The sequence below is a fragment of the Malania oleifera genome, chromosome 13 (assembly GCF_029873635.1).
Source record: "Malania oleifera isolate guangnan ecotype guangnan chromosome 13, ASM2987363v1, whole genome shotgun sequence".
Taxonomy (NCBI): Eukaryota; Viridiplantae; Streptophyta; class Magnoliopsida; order Santalales; family Ximeniaceae; genus Malania; species Malania oleifera.
In genome coordinates this window covers 58,801,069-58,821,859 of record NC_080429.1, presented here as the reverse complement: position 1 = coordinate 58,821,859, position 20,791 = coordinate 58,801,069, and the positions used below count along the sequence as shown (strand labels likewise).

At 35.9% G+C, this 20,791-nt stretch overlaps 1 protein-coding gene across 1 annotated transcript in view; it reads left to right on the top strand.

The window, feature by feature from the left end:
- The first annotated feature begins 7,703 nt into the window (after nt 1–7,703).
- The window catches only part of LOC131146358 (galactoside 2-alpha-L-fucosyltransferase-like), a 32,723-nt gene continuing 19,635 nt past the window's right edge, over nt 7,704–20,791 (top strand). The window contains exon 1 of the mRNA XM_058095933.1: nt 7,704–8,545. Within this exon, the coding sequence (XP_057951916.1) occupies nt 8,302–8,545 (244 nt within the window). The 5' untranslated portion in view covers nt 7,704–8,301. The remainder of the gene's footprint in view (nt 8,546–20,791) is intronic.

Sequence of the window (20,791 nt, the reverse complement as noted above, 5' to 3'; positions counted from 1 at the left end):
TTGACTGAAAGTATTTTATTAGAGAGCAAAGGTTTAAGTTTCCCTATGAGACATTGTTAATAAGTCTTCCTTAGGAATACTTCATTGAGTCTTTGAGTTTTGCATTGTCTTTGCAATAGTCAAGGAGTTCATATTGGATTTTGATTGCTAAAAATATTTTATACATCATTTTCAAAAATATCTCTTGTGATTTTCTTTGAGAAATTTATTTTGAGATATTTTCTTAAGTGCTAAAGATCTTTGCTGCTATACATTTTATTTTGATTGAGATTAACATTTTAATACAAAGATCAAATAAGGCTTTACAAATCATTTTTGAATATCTCTTGTGATTTATTTTTGAGAAAAATATCTATTGAGGTATTTGAAGCATACTTGTGATCTTTGCTGCTGCACTGTGATTGAGAATACTATTTTGACACAAAGATCCTATCACTTACACTCTCACATGCTGATTGCATTATTTGCATAAAACTTTGAGAGTAGATACTAAGACTACACTGAGTTTGTCTTATCATATCATTCGGTAGTGCATTGATTACATTGGTACATAATCTGCTTAGATGAGAAACATATTGGTTGTACGCAAATTTTATTGAGAAATCTATTGTATTCCAGGCATGGCATGAGGGGGCGGTAATCCAACCCAGTAAGGATTGGTTGTTAAAGGTTGAGGTCAGTCCTGTGTTAATTTGACCTGGTTGTAATGGTTGAGTTCAACTTTGTGCTAATTGACTTGGTTGTTTAGGTGCCGCTCCACCTGTTAAGTGAGCTTATAGTGGTAATCCTTGTGCTTGTTAGCCAAGGCAGGGACTTAGGCAGTTTGTCGAACTTCGATAACATTTCTAGTGTCGTCTCCTTTACTGCTTTATTGTGCATGCTTGGTTAAATTTCTATTACAGTTTAAATTTCGTTGTATATTTATATTAATTTATTTTACATGCACTAGATTGATCTTAGGCTTGTGTAATACTACTATTAGTGGATTAACCTAGGGTATAAAATTTGTAAATACCAATTCACCCCCTTCTACGGATTGCACCAAAGCTAATAATTGGTATCAGAGACTCGTCACTTAGACTTAAACGTTATTTAGTAAAAGATCATGATCGCTCGTGTTGGTGTATCCCAATCGTGTGAGGGTAGGTCTACAAACCCTCCAATGTTTTCTAGTGAATTTTTTTTTTTTATTAGAAACTTAGAATGATTATTTTTATAAAATCATTGAATTGGAGGACTTGGAGAGTCATTACTCAAGGGGATATCGTACCAAAGAGAAGTGTCAATAATGTTGAAATCCCCAAATCAGAAATTGAGCTAAATGATAATGATATGAGTTTAATTCAAATAAATTTTGATGCCATGAATATTCTATTTTATGCTTTAGATACTAATATCTTTTGTAAAGTAAGGTCATGTCAAAACGCTAAAGCAATATGGGAGGAACTTGGAAAGAGATATGGAGCATCTAAGCATGAAAAGTCTATAGCTCTGTGTGACTCCGGCTCAAAAGGCCATGAAGGAGAAAAGCAGTGCTTTATTGCTTTGACCGACGATGAGGTAAATTCGTCTCCTTCAGCTTTATCAAATAATCCATGTAATGATTCATGTGATAAATCTTATGATGCATCTGATCCTGAATCATGTGATAATTCTGATAGTAAAAGCATGTCATCTTATGAGGAATTGCAAGTTAAATATGTTAGAACTCATAAGTCTCTTGTTAAAACACTTGAATGCTATACTGTTTTAAAAAACAAGAATAAGGCATCATTGAAAGAACTTGAATCACAAATTCTTGTTAATAATGAAAAGGATTTGAAAATCATAAATTTGGAAAACAAGAATGCTATGCTGCAAAAAGAGTTTAAAGACGTAAGATCTCAACTCACAATTGAAAATGAAAAGGATCTTCATATCCTTGATCTTGAAAATAAAGCAAACAATATGACTAAAGAATTTATGAAACTTTAGAATGCTTGCAAAGGTCTAGAGAACTAAAAAATTCAAGATCTAGAAAAGAAAATAGAAGACCAGTTTCAGATTATCCATACATTCACTAGAGGTAAAGAAAATTTGACAAACTCTTAGGTTCACAAAAGATGACTTTAGATAAAGAAGGCATAGGTTTTAATTGAATTGAAAATAGGAAAAGGAAGAACCTATACATGGGGTACTTTGTACAAGAATCGAAACATTATGTTAGTACCTCCTCCAGCCCATACACTCACACCACATCTGTCTTGTGTAAAAAGAAGGGGCACATAAAAATTGACTGCCCATTTAAAAGAAAAGGTGTGAAACCCCAACGGGTCTAGAGAGTCAAAGAACCATATTATCCTAACCCATTAAGAATCAAAGGTAGAAAAATGGTATGGGTTGTCAAAAAGGGAAACTCCTTAGGATTTAAGGATGAACAGATTCAAATTGGAATTACATAAATGTTTTCCTTAGGTTCTAGGTTTTGGGGGAGTGATGTCTATTGGCCTACGAAGTGGTCTATGCTTAAAATGTTAAATCTTAGTATGTGCATTCATTATACACTTTCACTATATGCTACGAACATTAGAAAATCTAGCCATTATACAATCTCAGATAAAATATCCAATTTAAACTTAACACACACACACACACACACACACACACACACACACACACACACACACACACACACATATATATATATATATATATATATATATCTTAATGATTGGATAAAATATGAAAACACTGGCTATAGCATACTTGAATGAAAATTTGCTTTCAAATGGGCAAGGCAATTGTGCCTAGCATATTATTCTCAATGCTTAATTCATACTTGAATATACAAATCTTAAGTTAAGCATATCATGTCCACTCATAATGAATACTTTTATGTCCTTAATATAAATTTAATCCTTAAGAGTATTTATTCAAATTATCTCATAAGCTCTCAAGTTTTAAAATTAAATCATTTAGAGCTTCATATTCTTTGACTGTGTTGAATGGCTAAATTGGTTGCCTAGGTCCTAATCTTGATGGATGCGTGTATCTCAAAGTAACCAATGCACATGTATTTATAATTCAAAGCCATTTGAACTCATGCCTCTCACATGCATTAAAATTCATATCAATAGAGGCAATATTGGCTTAGATCACTTAAAGAAATATATATTGTGACTTTTTGGTCCTCTAAGCCTCTTCATCCAAAGCCAAACATATATCATTAAAAATTTAGATCTCTTGGCTAAATGATTTAAAAAATAAGAAAAAGGCATAAAAAGAGTCGATTGCATAATTGAGGGGGGGCATTTATCTTTCATATTTATATACATTAAAATGCTCTCAATTTTTTATTTATGCTTATATGTCTGTATGCTCTTATGAGAACAACTCTGCACTAATTTCATAACTATCCATTGTTAGTTATTGTTCATGTCATCTGTTGGATAGTTCATTTCTTTTATGAGTTGTTGATTGAACTACTGAAAAGCATGCTTGTGTTGAAAGCCTCCTGCATGACGGATGCAGTGATATAGCTTACATGCTAGTTGTGGATATTAGGTTGTGGCTTGCTTTATATGATTTATCTGTTGAAAACAACCCACTATTAGGTACAAGTTTTATGGGGAAACGTCTAATTTATAGACAGCATGTTGCCGAAATTTCGGTAGATTTTTCCCAAAATAAAACCTTGTACAAAGATAATTATGATGAAATAAATGTTAAAATATTTTTGAAAGGATGAGTGAAAATCAATTGATTAATTAAATTTCATCCTCACATAATCATCGAACTAATTTGGGGAGCTAAGTTTTATCCCTATGGAAAGACCATAAAGGACTCACTTGCATCACTTCGATTTTTGAATATTGAGGCTCTTTTGATATCCTTGAACATCGTATCCTGCACTTGAAGTTTTATGATTTGATATGAAATGTTCTTGGGTCATGAATTGCATAAAATGTCTTAATATCTATTTCCGATGCACTTGTTATCTATAGGGATGACTATACTGATTAGAGATAAATATTGTTAATAAATATCCAGTATAGTTGTTGAAGAATGGTTTGTGTGCTCACTTATACTTTGACATGTTCAATAAAATCAATCCCTTGCAAAGTATAAGTAATTTATTTCATCTAAGTTATGGTTCAAATTGATAAGGGGAGCATTTAAATTTAAATATCTGCCCTGTTATGCTCACCACCTTTTAACTTAGATATGTTTTAAATATAGTGTGACATGTGCTTAAATGAAATGATCTTTGTGAAAATCTTAAGTTGATACTTATTGCTTTGCCACAAGGTGTTTATGTTTGCCATATGATCATGCATGTGATTGTTAAATCTTTAGGATTATCATGGTTGCGATTTTCTGGTTATATTTTTGTATGTGCTTAATTAACAAACCAGAAAATTGGTGCTTGCTTGATCTTTAAAGCTACTTTTTCAGCAAGCAGCCCCTAGTACTTTAAGCAAACATCATAAGGGGGATATATATTTGTATATATATATATATATATATATATATATATATTGTAATACTTCATGGTAAGAACAAATTTCAAAACTAAATTTTTGCTCTCTTACCTTATTATTATTATTATATACATATATGTTTTTAAAGTCGCATAACTAGTTCAGTAACTATACATAAAAATGCATGCGAACTAGTTAGACTGTGTTTATGCTCAAACCTATTCTTTATATACTGCATGTCTTTAAATTCAAATTTTCTGCGGGTCTCATGAAATGCTTAAATTGCAATGGTTTGAGGATATTTCTGGTTTAACTACGTTTTTCATGTCATTTAAATATTTTAATAACCAGTTATATAGTTTGTGTACTTAATTGCTAAACCTGTCATTACTTTATACTCTATGAATCTGTTTGTTCTATAAAATGCATGACTATCATATCTCTTGTATGATAGATAGTTATATCTATGTTTTAAGAATACTGAATTGGTTGAGTAAATAGTTGTGGATGTCATGTAAATATATCACTCAATTAGGTTACTTGTTTACAGAGATTTTTGGTAAATATTCTATTTTCAAACGGCATGCTGTCGAATTTTCTAAAATCCTTTTCCCAAACATTTCCTGTATTTAGATGATTATTTGCCTATATACTTAAATCTTTATTTAGGCCCTTTTTGCTATTGCCAAAAGGGGGAGAAGTAGGCAAAGTATTTGTCATTATCAAAAAAAGGGAAATTGTTGACCCTATGAGTCATACCCAGTTTTGATAATGAGAAATACTCTTTGTATTTGATAGCTTTCAAGTTGGTGTGCAAGATCATACTAACTGGATTATATTGATGGCATGCGACAACTTGAAGAAAAATGAAGACCCCGACATATTTGTTTATTGTAATTCCTATTATTGGGTCTGTAATAGTAACATAGGAAAATGGTCTGTAATAATTAATGTATTACATACATGATATGATAGGTAAGCTCAAAAAGACCTAGAAGGACCTTAGGACCCACATGCATGCATCAACAATTGTGCTTATATGAATAGGGTTAATGTATAAGGGGTTTAGAACCAAAATGCATTAAAAATGCATGTTCTGTTCGGTCGACCGAACTAGAATGTATAAGAACATTCGGTTGACCAAATCGGTTTGAGGTCAACGATTTGACCACAGTACGGTCGATCGAACCTTGCCAAGTTCATATAGCTTGGTCGACCGAACTCCCACCAGGTCAACGATTTGACTCCTTGGTCGACCGACCAGAATTATATGGGCAACGCCCTGGTCGACCGAACCCTCACGTGGGAATTGCCAATTGCCTGGTCGATCGTACATTGTAGTTCAAATTGACCTGGTCAACCAAATCGCACATAATTGGAAAATCGCCCTAGAACCATGCAAGTACGGTCGATCATCCTTTCAGTTCAAATTTCTCACGATCGACCGAACCCAGCCACTTGGTCAACCGAACCTTAAGTTCGGTTGACCAGTGTTCTCAGGTTGGCGAATTTTATTGAAGTTAAAAACATTTTTATTTTTACTAACCTCAGTTAAAGTTTTCCTAAAATGACTAATATGTCTTAAATGATTATAATTTTGGTGAAGTTTATATATACTCCCTTGATTACGCGTCAAAACTGCGTAATTGAGCACTTTAATCTGGTCTTTACGACTTATATTTTTTCTTAAATGTCCAATTATATCCAATATTTTAATAAAGTGCCAAATTTATCATTTTTGAGTTTTATTGCATAATTTATGAATTTTTGATAATTTTTTTTATCGCAGGAAAATTTTCGAGAATCAAAATCAGTATCTGTTCGTAATTCGCACATAACTTTTCCGTCCGAGTTTCGATTGAGACGATTCAAATTTCTGGAGAAATAAAAAATGATTATCTACAACTTTTGTGTTTTGAGTTTCATGAGAAACAGGCTCTAAGAAGGTCAAATTTGGCTGTGAATAGAGAAAAAAAGAAAAAAAAAAAAAGAAAAAAAATAATAATTAAAGTGCTGATGTGCCCCAACCAAGCGGATGTGCGCTGGGTGCTGGGTGTGTGTGTGGGTTTTTTATATTTGTTGTTGAAAAGTCAAAGGAAGAAAAGGGAGTTTTGGGGGCTTTTTAGGGAAGATAAAAAAAAAGTAGGTTATTTTTCATTCTTGTTATTAGCAGGGGGCAGCAGCTTTGGAGGGTTTTTTTTTGGGAGTTCCGCCGCAGTAAAGAAGCAGCGCCGCACTTGTACTTTTTTTTGCTTTAATTTCAGTTTAAAAAACCTCTGTTATTTAGTTATATTATTTTACTTTAATATCATTTTAAATACTCTGTTGAAACTTTTTTGCTTATTAATTTTCTTTAATGTCATCTTGGTCATCTTGTTAAAATTCTTTATTAGTTTAAGTTTAGTAATTTTTTTTAAGATTTTGATCGTATTTATTCATTGTTAAGATTGGTATATTTATTTAGTTGAGCCATTGTTAAGTTTAGCTTATTTTTAGATATTATGGATCAATTTATTTTACTCAAGTTATTTTTGTATTGAGTCGGCTTATTACTCTTATGTCATAGTTGAGGTTTAGGTTTAGTTTGTCTTTATTTAAATCTGATTAGGGAGGTTCTTGCTTTTGGTTTACTATTTGAGTGTTTAATTAGTGAGTTGTTGATCGGTTTATGTGTGTTAGATTCATATTTTAGGTTTTGGCCATTTAATTTTATCAGAAAATCTCAAAAACTTCAAGATTTTGAATCTGAACCATGTTCAGTAAATTATATATATATTTTTTTATTTTGCGCTAATTTAGAACTAATCTGCATTCTCCGTAGAGACAATATAACCTATTTGGGCTAATTATTACACGACATAACTCCTATATTTGGGATAGCCTTAATGCTACTCATTTTTAAGAGTGAGTCAAGTTTTTAACGCCGTTGCCGGAAAGTGTCAGAATTAGTTTTAATATAATGTTTCTCCATTTATTTTGATTTCTCTCATAATATAAAAACACAAAAAAAAAAAAAAAAAAATACTTCCTTTAGACTCCTCAAATTGAACAAATTTAAAATAAAAAGAATAAAGAAAAAGCCACTACCTTTACACTGACAACATGAATACTAAATTTTCTATAATTTTACAGTAAATGTCACTCCCAATTGACTTCTAAAGCAACATTACTTGAGCTAGAGATATTGGAATAAATATCTTCTCTTAAAATAGTTAAAAAGTGAAGAAATTTCCAAGAAACAACGCTCTAGCATGCAGTAACAATTAGCTAGCTTTAGTGCTTGAAGCCTATTGGAGGAAGGAAAGGAGAGATGAGAATCCATGAATGGTTCCTTGAGTTTTAATTTGTGCAATTTTCATAAAAATTTAATATTATATTTTATGTAAATTTATACAAACTTAAATCCAAATCCAAACAAATCAATAATATTGTTTTAAAAGCTGTAACCGCCGAACTGCAGTTCTAGTATTTTCCGGCAGGGCAGGGTTGTCAATTACAGCTGGTTCTTCATTGTCATTTCTCACCGACAAGTTCGTGCCATGACTTATATTCTCTCTCTCTCTCTCTCTCTCTCTCTGCGCGCATTGATTACTGAGTGACGATGAATGAGCTCTTCCACCGTGAAGTCTGTCAAATTTTGTAACTGTACATTGCATCGCGATCGGAGAGCAATAGTGCATCTTTGGACGCCATCACTAAATTTTCCAGCAAAGGCCTACGCGCGTCTAGGTGTTCATGCGGCTAATCTAAGCCACTGAACCTGTTTCCCCGGACGGCCGAGAATTTCTCTGAATTGACACTGAATCGGGTCCGGCAATACTTAGATGAAGATTCGATCGATATGAAGAGGTTCAAGAAGAATTCCGACGACAAATCAAAACCCTCCGATCCCGGAAGTGAAGGTGTTCCTCGGGCTCCAGAGAGGACATGTGGGCCCAACTCGTTGAAGTTGATGGGGATCTTGATGGTTTGTGTGATGGTCTTTTCAGTGATGTTCACAGTCTCTGTTGTTCTTCGTGACCCGCCGTCTGATAACCTTTGGGCGTTTGCAGAAGCGAGGGCTCTTGACGTGCCACCCAATGACGGTAATCACTTTGGATTGAGCTTCAATCTGTTTGAGTTTATGTTCAAGTTATTTCCACTTGCTTGGAATCGCACTCACAGAGAATATAGTTCAATTCAGTTCGTATAGAAATCCAATAATGCTATTTGGAACGGATAGAATTATAAGGTGGTGATTAAGAGTACGTCTTTTGGGTTCTGGATATATATGAATTTGGATATAACTTAATACACTTTAATAATACACTGTGTCTTAATCTACACAAATCGAAATCCATTGCCGAAAAATCCAAGCTCGCCAACATAGCATAAGTGAATTCTATTGAATTTTTTCGTTTGGTATGGGAAAAAATTGTTCACTTATTTTTTTTTTTAATTCCTGTATTTAAATAGCATTTAAAAGATAATTTATAAATTAGCAATAACAGTATTTCATAATTCCCACATACACTGTATTGGTTGGGTTTGTAGGGGTGACAAATACTTTTGCTTTCTCCGCACTCTAGAAACACCTAAAGTTAAAGAGTGCTGCTATTAGTCTAGATGGAGATGCTATTTAATGGTATGATTGGTTTGTAGCTCATTATGGAATGCCTTCATGGGCAAAATTTTTTTCTAGATTACTTGTCTAATTTGGGCCCACTGGATATGAGAATATTGATGGAGAGCATAACCTTATATCCATTTAAATAATACACTGTATTTTATTAACTTTAATAATACACTGTGTCTTTTTATTCCTGTATTTAAATAGCATTTAAAGGATGATTTATAAATTAGCAGTAACAGTATTTCATAATTCCCACATACTTGTGAGTCTCACAAAAACGTGCCTTTTTTTTTTTTTTCTAAACAAAATTTTGATTCTTTTGGGATTCCCAAAAAAATTGAGATTTCCAATTAATGTGTTAGGATTCTCAAATCAATTGAGATTTCTATTTAATGTCATGATTCCCAATTCAATTGGGATTTCTAATTAATGTGTTATGATTCCCAAATAAACTGGGATTTTATTTAATGTTGAGGTTTTATTTAATGTGTTAGGATACCCAAATCAATTAGGATTGAGTCCATTAAGGACTTGGATTGGAATATTTTACATTCCTAATAGGAGTAGGGCTCCCTACTCTTTATATATGTAACCTTATGGCGATTTTTTTATTCAAGTAATAACATAATTCATAGCCCTAGGCTAATTTGGAGGCAGATTTCCTCAAAGTGATCAACCCTATTTTCTCTTTTTATTTTCCATTCTTTCAATTTCCCCAATTTCTCTATAATAAGACTAAGGTCTTATCATTTAGTATCAAAGCTAGCATTCTTTTGGATGCCATTAATCCACCAACAAAAGCAAGATCTTGGAATTCTTGATCTTCACTCATATGCAATGATCTCAGAAAATTTAGTAGTGCCCAGATGGAAGTTAGGCTAAAGGCTGAACTTAACAATATGTTTGAGCCTCAATTTGAAGAGATCTAGGCATCACTCTCTAAACTACTCATTACTTCTTCCCATAAAAGAGAGAAGATGATGCCTTTATGTTAGCTAATCGTAGTGACAGCTGTATGTGCAAAAAAGGAGGTTACCAAGGAGAGTGTGATCATGGCCCTTCTCGTATGAACGTGGAATTTCCTCGGTGGGACGTGATGATCCTATTGGTTGGGTTTGTAGGGCTAACAAATACTTTTGCTTTCTCCGCACTCGAGAAACACCTAAAGTTAAAGAGTGCTGCTATTAGTCTAGATGGAGATGCTATTTAATGGTATGATTGGTTTGTAGCTCATTATGGAATGCCTTCATGGGCAAAATTTTTTTCTAGATTACTTGTCTAATTTGGGCCCACTGGATATGAGAATATTGATGGAGAGCTTGCGTAAATATGCCAAACTAGCACTATCTTGGAGTACTAGACATGATTTGAATGACTATCAATTAGGATTAGAGATTGGGCTGAAAGCCAACTTGTCAGTACTTTTATTGAAGGTCTCCTACCTGACATATAGTGTGAATTCAAAGTGAGTTGACCATAGACTTGACTATTGCAATTTCCTTTGCATGGTTAGAAAAAAGAAAAGTTGGGAGAAAAACGACATGCTCTAGCAAGACAGTTAGTAAAAAAAATGTTATCAACACTATCACACCACTTGCTCCTTGCAATCCTCCTGCCAAACAATTGACTTAGAAGGAACTTAAAGAGCAAATGACAAAGGGTTTGTGCTGGCATTGTGATGAGAAGTGGCATAGAGTGCACCATTGCAAAAAAGAGACAACTCTTGATGATTGAACTAGTGGAGGAGCTAGAAAAAGTTGAGGATGACTGCGCTAGATGATGATAATGAGTCTATTACTTTAGTTCATGCTTTAGCTAGGTATGCTAATCCTCAAACCATGAAAATTTCTAAATGGCTAGCCTAGCCTATCTTGTGTAGCAATGTTTGATGTGAAGGTTGTAGATGGAAGGACCTTGATATGTCAAAGCGAGTGTCCCAAGATTAAACTTACTATGCAAAATCATGGGTTGTACATTGATTTTTTTTTTGCCACTAGAAGACTTTGAAGTGGTTTTGAGTATTGAACGGTTAAGGACATTAGGTGACGTAGCTTGGAAATTTTCAAAATTGGTTATGAAGTTCACTGTAAACGGCCAGAGAGTGACTCTTAAAGGCAAATGTTGTGTTAATGTCACTACAGTTTCAAGTCATCATATGGAGAAGCTCTTTAAAAAGGAGCGACATGGCTGCCTAGTACAACTTCGAGCACTAGAGGAGTTACAACATCAATATGAGGATGAAGGGTTAGAATCTTTTAATTTTGAATTTTTTGACTTATTTGTGGAGCCACAACGATTGCCACCTCAATGAACACATGATCACTACATTCCTTTATTACCAAGTAATGTCTTTATCGCTATCCTTATTTTCAAAAAGTAGATATTAAAAAGATAGTGAAAGAAATGTCAAATGCTGGCATAATTCAATCAAATGTAGTCCATATTCTTCTCGTCTTATCGACAAAGAAGGATGGCTTTTGGTAGATGTGTGTTGATTATTGAGCATTGAACAAGAACACTGTGAAGGATAAATATCCTATCCCTATTGTGGATGAATTGCTAGATGAGTTGGGTGGTCCCTAGCAGTTCACCAAACTCTACTTGAGATCAGACTATCACTAGGTTTGAGTACACGGGGATAACATTCTGAAGACCAGATATAGAACTCACAATGGCCATTACCAATTCTTGGTTATTCCTTTTGGGTTAGCCAATGTGCTTTTTACCTTCCAAAGTCTCAGGAATAACATTTTCTAACCCTACCTTCGTAAGTTTGTTCTCATATTTTTTTGATGATATCCTAATATATAGCTCATCTCTTGAAGATCATTTATGTCATTTGCGAATTGTATCACCACTCTTTGTGAGCATCATTTGCTTGTCAAGAAATCTAAATGTGCTTTGTTCGACTGCATGTGGAATACCTAGGGCATATTGCTTCCCAAGAAGGTGTTTTAGTTGACCCTTCTAAAATATAAATGATGACAGACTAGCCTATTCCACAAACAATCAAAATGGTGCGAGGATATTTAGGGTTGATTGGTTACTACTAAGAGTTTGTCAAGGATTATGGAAAGATTAGCTCTCAACTAATTGCTTTACTAAAACGGGATAAATTCGGAGTGAGGAAGCTGAAGAAGCCTTTGTCAAGCTTAAGCACGTAATGTCTATCGCACCTGTTCTTGCCTTGCTAGATTTTAGCAAGGTGTTCATCATTGAGTTTGATGCATTAGGAGTTGGGGCAATTTTAATGCAAGGCAGATGCCCCATTGCTTTTTGATAGTAATGCTATTTCTCAATCCTACATCAAAACGTCTATTTATGACAAAGAGATGCTGGCCATTATGCTTGTAGTTATAAAGTGGAGATCATATTTAATTGGCCGACATTTCCAAATCTGAACTGATCATAGGAGTTTGAAGTATTTTGTGGAGCAATGAATCTCTTCCATGGAACAACATAAGTGGGTCACTAAATTGTTGGGCTATGACTATGACATTATTTAGAAGAAAGGGTTGAGAATGTGTTGGTAGATGGACTCACAACATCCTGAACAAGTTGAACTTGTACCTATTTTTGTACTTGCATGTACTACTCTTGAACAAATCAGGAAGGAATTGTGGTAAAATCTGGACATTAGAGGTACTATCTGAAAGCTACAAGAAGAGCCAACTTTAGTCCCTTCTTACTTTTGGGACTCTTTAAATGTTATTTGTGGCTCTTATACTTCTGTTTTGTTAAGCAAAGAAGGAAGGAGGAAAAACATGAAGGTGGCAGCACAGTAGGACTCATTAACGAAGGGCCTATGTTCGTCGATGAGGGTATAACAAAGGTTTGTCGACGAAGGCTCTAAAGCTCGTTGACGAATAATTACCGAGAGCAGGAAATTTCGGACTTTTGACATCGTCGACGAGAGCCCTGCATTCGTCGACGAGAGCCCTGCATTTGTCGACAAAGGTTCTTCTTGGTCTCTTCGACGAAGCCCCTATGTTCGTCGACGAGGGGCGCTTGGGCTGTGGAGGTTTTTAGAAATTTTGAATTTTTGAATGTTGGGTGGTTGGGCAAACAGGGGGAAACCTCCAAGGAAACTCTATATATGTTATTTGGGCATATTTTGAGAGTGAGAGTGATCATTATTGAAGTGTATTGTGTACATTGTGATTTCCATAGTGAAATTTGTGTGCCTTTTGCTTCCGTGGATGTAGGCTTTGTCGAACTACGTAAATCTATGTGTTGTTCTTATTGGTTGTGTTATTTGTTTCTTGTTGTTTATTTTGCTATGCAATTTCATTATACGATCCATATCACAACAAATTGGTATAAGAGTGATTGTTGTTATGGCATCGGGACCATCTTCTGCAAGATTTGACGTTGTCAAATTCGATGGTACCGAAAACTTTGGTTTATGGCAGAGGAGAGTGGAAGACATTCTTGTGCAACAAGGAAAGGCTAAGGCTCTGCTTGATACTCAACTAGAAGGAATGGATGAGGCAACATGATTAGATTTGAAAGCAAAGGTAGCGTCGACAATATGCTTGTGTTTGGCCGATGAAGTTCTCTATCGGGTGATGGAGGAGGATTCTCCAGCGGCTAGCTGGCGAAAGTTAGAAAGTCGGTACATGTCTAAATCGCTCAATAACAAACTTTTTCTTAAGCAGCGTTTATATTGGCTTAAGATTGTAGAAGGATCTAGTTTAAATCAACACATCAATGCGCTTCATCAAATCATAAGTGATCTTATGAGAGTTGATGTGAAGTTTGATGAGGATGATAAGGCATAGATGCTGTTAAATTCTTTGCCCTCAACTCATATACCTACGAAAATCTTGTAACCACTCTTACGCGGGGAAAAGAAACACTTGATTTGGAAGAGGTAACAAATGCTTTGTTAAATTTTCATCAAAGGTTGAAAATATGTGATGAAGGAGAAGGACTTGTGGTAAAGGGTTGTAATGAGCGAGGCAAAGGAAAGTTTAAAAATTGGTCTAACCAGAAATCTCGGGATCAATCCAAGAAGAAGAAGGAAATCTAGTGTTATAAATGCGATAGAAAGGGGCATGTGAAATCGGAGTGTCCGGATTGGAAAAAGGGAAATGCTAATAAGCATGAGAGGATTTCTAAATCTGTGAATTTTGTTCAAGAAGAGGATTCAGCGGATGGTGATGTTATATTAGTTTCAGCGGAGTTGGATAATCTAAGGGACTCTAGGATACTTGACTCAGCATGTTCTTATCATATGACTCCAAACAAGGAGTGGTTCAGCACTTACAGGTTAGTAAATTTTGGATCAGTTCTTATGGGTAATGATGCTTCTTGCAAGATCGTTGGCATAGGAAATGTAAAGATAAAAATGTTTGATGGTGCTGTAAGAACATTGTGTAATGTAAGACATATACCTAAGTTGAGAAAGAGTTTAATATCTTTTGGCACTTTGGATTGTAATGACTTTAATTACAAGTCTGAAGGTGGAGTCTTGACGGTATGGAAAGGTAATGACTGTAATGAAAGGGCAGAAACTGGATGAAAATATTTACACGTTGTAGGGAACTAGCGTTGTAGGTGGAGTTGCAGCTGTGGATGTTGAATTAGATGAGACGTCTTGTGGCATATGCGTCTTGGGCATATGGGAGAACATGGCATGAAAGAACTACAGGAGAGAAAATTGTTGAAAGGTTTAAAAACGTGTTAGTTGGAATTTTGTAGGTTTGTGTTCTTGGAAAATAGAACAGGGCAAAATTCAGATCAGCTACTCACAAGACGAAAGGAATTCTTGACTATGTACATTCAGATGTTTGGAGCCCAGTAAGAGTTGCATCAAAGGGTGGACATGTGTACTATGTGAGTTTCATTGATGATTACTAACGGAAGGTTTGGTTTTACTTCATGCGTCACAAATCTAGTACGTTTGCCAAGTTTAAGATTTGGAAGGCTGAAGTGGAAAACCTAACAGGGAGGAGAATCAAATACTTAAGGTTAGATAATGGGACAGAGTACGCCGATCCTCGGTTTATGGAGTTTTGTGTGGAGTAGGGCATCAAGAGACATTTTATAGTTCGCTGGACACCTAAACAAAATGTTGTGGCAAAACGGATGAACTGGACTCTTGTTGATAGGACTTGGTGTCTTAGATTGAATGCAGGGCTATCGAAGAACTTTTGGGCCGAGGCAATTAGTATGACTTGTTTTCTGGTTAACTGATCACCAAGGGCATCACTAGCGGGTAAAGTGGCGGAAGAGGTTTGGACGAGAAATGCAATAGACTACTTCGAATTGAAGGTATTCAGGTGTCCAGCCTATGTCCACGTGTCTAGTGAGGAGAGGTCTAAGCTTGACCCAAAGTCTCGTTGTTGCATTTTCTTGGGATATCTAGAGGGTGTGAAGGAGTATAAGTTGTGGGACCCAGTGACAAACAAGGTGTTGATTAGTAGAGATGTAGTCTTTGATGAGAAGACTATGGTAAAATGTAATAAAGAGTTTGATTAACAGAAACAGGAGCCAGAAAGTTGGGGCAATGATGAACATATCATGCAGGTGGAGTTGGAAGCTCAGGGCAACAGAAATGATCATGGTCCTGTGGTTGTAGGGAGCTCTAGCTTGGAAAGCTAGCAAGTCGATGATATTCCATTTAGAAGATCTAGACGCACTATTCGGCCTCCGCCAAGATATGGGTTTAAAGAGTTAGTGTCTTATGCTTTTCTTACTAATTGCAATGATCCAACTACATTTCAAGAGGCAGTGCACGGTCAGAAGAAAGATAGATGGATGGGAGTAATAATTGAGGAAATGGAGTCACTACATAAAAATCAAAATTGGGAGTTGGTGGAGCATCCAGATGGGAAGAGATTGATTGGGTGCAAATGGGTGTACAGGAAGAAAGAGGCAATATCAGAAAAGGAAGGTGATAAGTTCAAGGCACGATTGGTGGCAAAAGGATACTCACAAAAGAAGGGGATAGATTATGATGAAATCTTTTCTCCAGTGGTCTGACATACTTCTATTAGAATTATGTTGGGGTTAGTAGCTTATTATGATCTTCATTTGGAACAAATGGATGTGAAGACGGAGTTTCTTCACGGTGACTTGGAGGAACAAATTTACATGGTACAGTCGGAGGGATTCATTGAACCAGGGAAAAAAAATTTTGTTTGCAGGTTGAAGAAATCTCTTTATGGGCTGAAACAGTCTCCAAGGCAATGGTGTAAACAGTTTGATTCCTATATGATAAAAATTGGCTACAAATGATGTGAGTATGATTGCTGCGTATATGTGAATAAACTTGATGATGACTTACTTATTTTCTTGTTATTGTATGTCGATGATATGTTGATAGCTGCAAGAGATTTAACTGAGGTGAATCAGTTAAAGGACCTGTTACATAAGGAATTTGACATGAAGGATCTTGGTTCAGTCAAGAAAAATACTTGGGATGGAGATTCGCCGAGACAGGACAGCAGGGAGATTATGACTATCTTAGGGTGGTTATGGGCAGAAGGTGTTGGAGAGGTTTAGCATGGCCGATGCAAGATCGGTGTGTACACCTCTAGTGAATCATTTCAAGTTGTCTACTGCAGATTACCCAATCGGATGAGGAAATCCGAGACATGTCAAAGGTCCCTTATGCTAGAGTTGTGGGGAGTTTAATGTATACCATGGTATGTACGAGACTAGATTTAGCTCATGCAGTGAGCATGGTGAGCAAGTTCCTCTCTAATCCAGGAAGCCAGCATTGGGAAGCTGCAAAATGGATACTCAGATACTTGTGGGGTACATCGGGATATGGCATTATGTTCGGCAAGCAACAGGGGTGTCCTTTAGTTATGGGGTTTGCCGATGCAGATTATGCTGGAGATATGGATGACAGAAGGTCTACAACGGGATATGTGTTTACTCTTGTAGGAGGACCGGTGTGTTGGAGATCCATGGTACAGTCTCTGGTTGCATTGTCCACTACTGAGGCGGAGTTTATGACAGTTGCCAAAGCCGCAAAAGAGGTCTTATGGCTTACTGGTTTAGTTATAGAGTTGGGATTACGGTAAGATGGTGTGGTGCTACATTGTGATAGTTAGAGTGTCATTTACTTGGCGAAGAATCAGATATACCATGCTAAGACCAAACACATTGATGTGAGGTTCCACAGAGTATGAGAATTGATTGCTTCAGGTGAACTTATGTTAGAGAAAGTTCACACATCTTGTAATGCAGCAGATATTCTGACAAAATTAGTTACTTCAGAGAAGTTCAAGCATTGCTTGGATTTACCCCATGTCTCCAAGTGATAGAAGGGAGACATACCAAACCAAGCGTTTTTTTAAGTTCAAAGTGAAGCAATTCATGTTTTTGAGATTCTTCTAAGGGGCGATTGTTATTTGTGGCTCTTATACTTTTGTTTTGATAAGCAAAGGACGAAAAACATGAATGGGGTAGCATAGCAGGACTCGTTGACGAAAGGCCTATGTTTGTCGACGAGGGTATAGCAGAGGTTCGTCAACGAAGGCTCTAAAGCTCGTCGACGAATAATTACCGAAAGCAGGAAATTTCAAACTTCTGGCATCATCAAAGAGAACCCTGCATTTGTTGACGAAGGTTCTTCTTGGTCTCGTCGACGAAGCCCCTATTTTCGTCGACGAGGGGTTCCAAGGCTGAGGCAGTTTTCTGAAATTTTTGAATTTTTGAACGTTGGGTGGTTGGGCAAACGGGGGGAAACCTCCGAGGAAACTCTATATATGTCATCTGGGCATATTTTGAGAGTGAGAGTGATCATTATTGAAGTGTATTGTGTACATTGTGATTTCCATAGTGAAATTTGTGTGCCTTTTGCTTCCGTGGATGTAGGCTTTGCCGAGCCACATAAATCTTTGTGTTGTTGTTCTTATTGGTTGTGTTATTTGTTTCTTGTTGTTTATTCCGCTGTGCAATTTCATTATACGATCCATGTCACAACATTAAACTTACTTGATTTAGGGAGGATTTTATTAGTGCCTAATTTAGCCCACAAGCAAGCCATAGTACGAGAATTATGTGCATCACCGATTTTAGGTCACTTTGATTTTCTTAGAACCTACAAGCACATTTCTTTGGAGTTTTATTGGAAGGGAATTAAGGATGAAATCAAAAAGTTTGTGGCAGAATGTGATGTTTGTCAACGACAAAAAAGGGAAACCATGGTGAGTTTAGGCATTCTACAACATCTTCCTATCTCAAAAGAAGCTTGGGCTGATATCTCCATGTATTTCATTGAGTAGCTTCCGTCTTCTCATGGTAAATTTACTATTTTTGTTGTTGTGGACTGTCTCACAAAATATGCTTATTTTTGTGTTATAACTCACTTTTATACTGCTACAAGTGTTACTTGTACTTTTTGTTGAGAACATGGTCAAGTTGCTTGGGATTCCTTGGTCGATTGTCAGTAATTGTGAAAAGTCTTTACTAGCAACTTTTGGACGAATCTTTTCCGTTTGCAAGGAACACAATTGAATATGAGCATTGCATATCATTCACAATCAGATGAGCAAACTGAAGTTGTTAATAGGTGCTTGCAAGGTTGTTAGAATCGGAATCCTACATAGGATCTTTGGGAGGGTCTGTAGGATCAGATCGTAGGATTGGATCGTGGATTGTAAGATTCTACTTACAATGTAAAATAAATTAAAATATTATATATTTGGCAATTTATGACAACTCTCAGTAAAATAATCTTAAAAACTTCGTAGTAAGTTTAAGAAATTAAGACAAATTTCATAAATGTAGCTAGCTTGCTAGCTAGCACCTAGCTGCCTTCAGCAATTTTGAACCTTAAAAAAAAAAAAAAAAATCTAAATAGCCTAAATTGCAAAGGGCTCTGCAAAGGGTAGATTGTTGCTAGCTTATTTATTTAATAATTATAATTAAAAATAAAAGCAAAAAGAATGAAAAGTAGAAGGTAGAAGAAATGGCTAATCTTACTTCAATGAACTGATGTAAATTTCTCAGTCTCCGCAGTTTTGTCATTAGAACATAAGAAAAAGAAGAAGGAGAAGAAGCAAAAAGTAATGGAAAAAGGAAGAACTTTTTGTTAGTCGCAAAGAAAAGAAAAGGAAAAAGAAAGCTATATGCTCTTTGCTTTGGAAAAGAAAGATAGGTCTCGAGCTTGTCATTAGTAAGAGGAAAAAAAAGTAAAAAGTAATATGAACTACAAAGATAGCGCATAATTGCTACAGGCCTACAACTCTAAGCTCTTAGCTTGATTGTGCAACTCCCTATTTGTTGAAGCTCTTTGTTGATCTCAAAGCTCTTTGCTGACCTCTACTATTGCTGGAAGGAGTAGTCCAAGCCTACTAATAGACAACCTAAGATTTGTGTATCAAGAACTCTTAAGCTCTTAGAGAGATTTCAATTTTGAAGGAAGAGAGCTTTCAAGAGATGCTCAACTGCTCTTTTGACTTGGATTGAACAAATCCTAGAACATGCTCGTTATGTTGCCCTAATTTGAGCTTTTAGCCAACTAGACCAAATTGTGTCTATTGCAAAAGTTAAAGTATTTGGACCAATAAAAATATATATTGGGCCTTTTTCGTTAAAATCCTAAATAGCAAAAATCCTTATTCTTTTGCCGAAGTAGGATTGGTAGGATCGCTAGTAGGATCAAGATCCTATTTCCTAAGACCCCAATGTTCCAAATAAGATCCTTTGGGATCCTACTTTATTAAGATTCTACTTAAGATCCGGATCGATTAGGCAAGCATGGATCATAGGATTGTAGAATCGCATGATTTGGATTGGGATTTTGATAATAGTGGGTGCTTGGAGACTTATCTTCATTGCTTCACTAGGGGCAAGCCGAAGAAATGGGTGCAATGGCTTCCATGGGTCGATTGGTAGTGCACATTTATCATTCCTCCATTAAGTTGACTCCATTTGAGGCTTTTTATGGTCAAGCTCCTCGTGCTCTTGCTAGGTAATCAGGTGGATCATTCATAATTGATCAAGTTGGCAAGGAGTCACATGATTGTGACAAAGTGCTTCAACTCTTCAAGGAAAATCATGTTGCAGGTAAAGCTCATATGAAACAACTAGTTGATAAGCACCATTGTTAAAGGGAATTCTTGGTGGGAGATGGGGTATTTCTCAAGCTATAGCCTTATAGATAGATATCTATGACTGTTTGTTCTTCAATGAAGTTGTCTCCTCAATTCTATGGGCCTTTTAAGGTCCTGGAATGTATAGGCCATTTTGCTTATTGTCTTGACTTACCAATAGGTTCTAAGGTACATCTTGTTTTGCATGTCTCTTGCCTTAAAAAGAAATTAGGTGAGCAATTAATTGTGTAGCACCACTTTCCTAACATTGCGCCTACTTGTGAGGTTCAAGTGTGGCCACAAGCAATTCTGAGTTGCCGAGTGGTCAAATGCAGAAGTTGAGACATCAGGGAAGTTTTAGTTCATTGGTCTTACCAATTGAAGATGCAACTTGGGAAACTTATCAATCCTTGGAGGACAGATTCCCAAAGTTTATTGTTGGTCAGCCTTGAGGACAAGGCTGATCTGAAGGAGGTTGGAATGGTAGGATTCCTAAATGAATTGGGATTTCTATTCAATGTTATGATTCGCAAATCAATTGGGATTGTATTTAATGTTGGGATTTTTATTTAATGTGTTAGAATTCCCAAATTAATTAGGATTGAGTCCATTAAGTACTTGGATTGGGATATTTGATATTCCTAATAGGAGTAGAGTTCCCTACT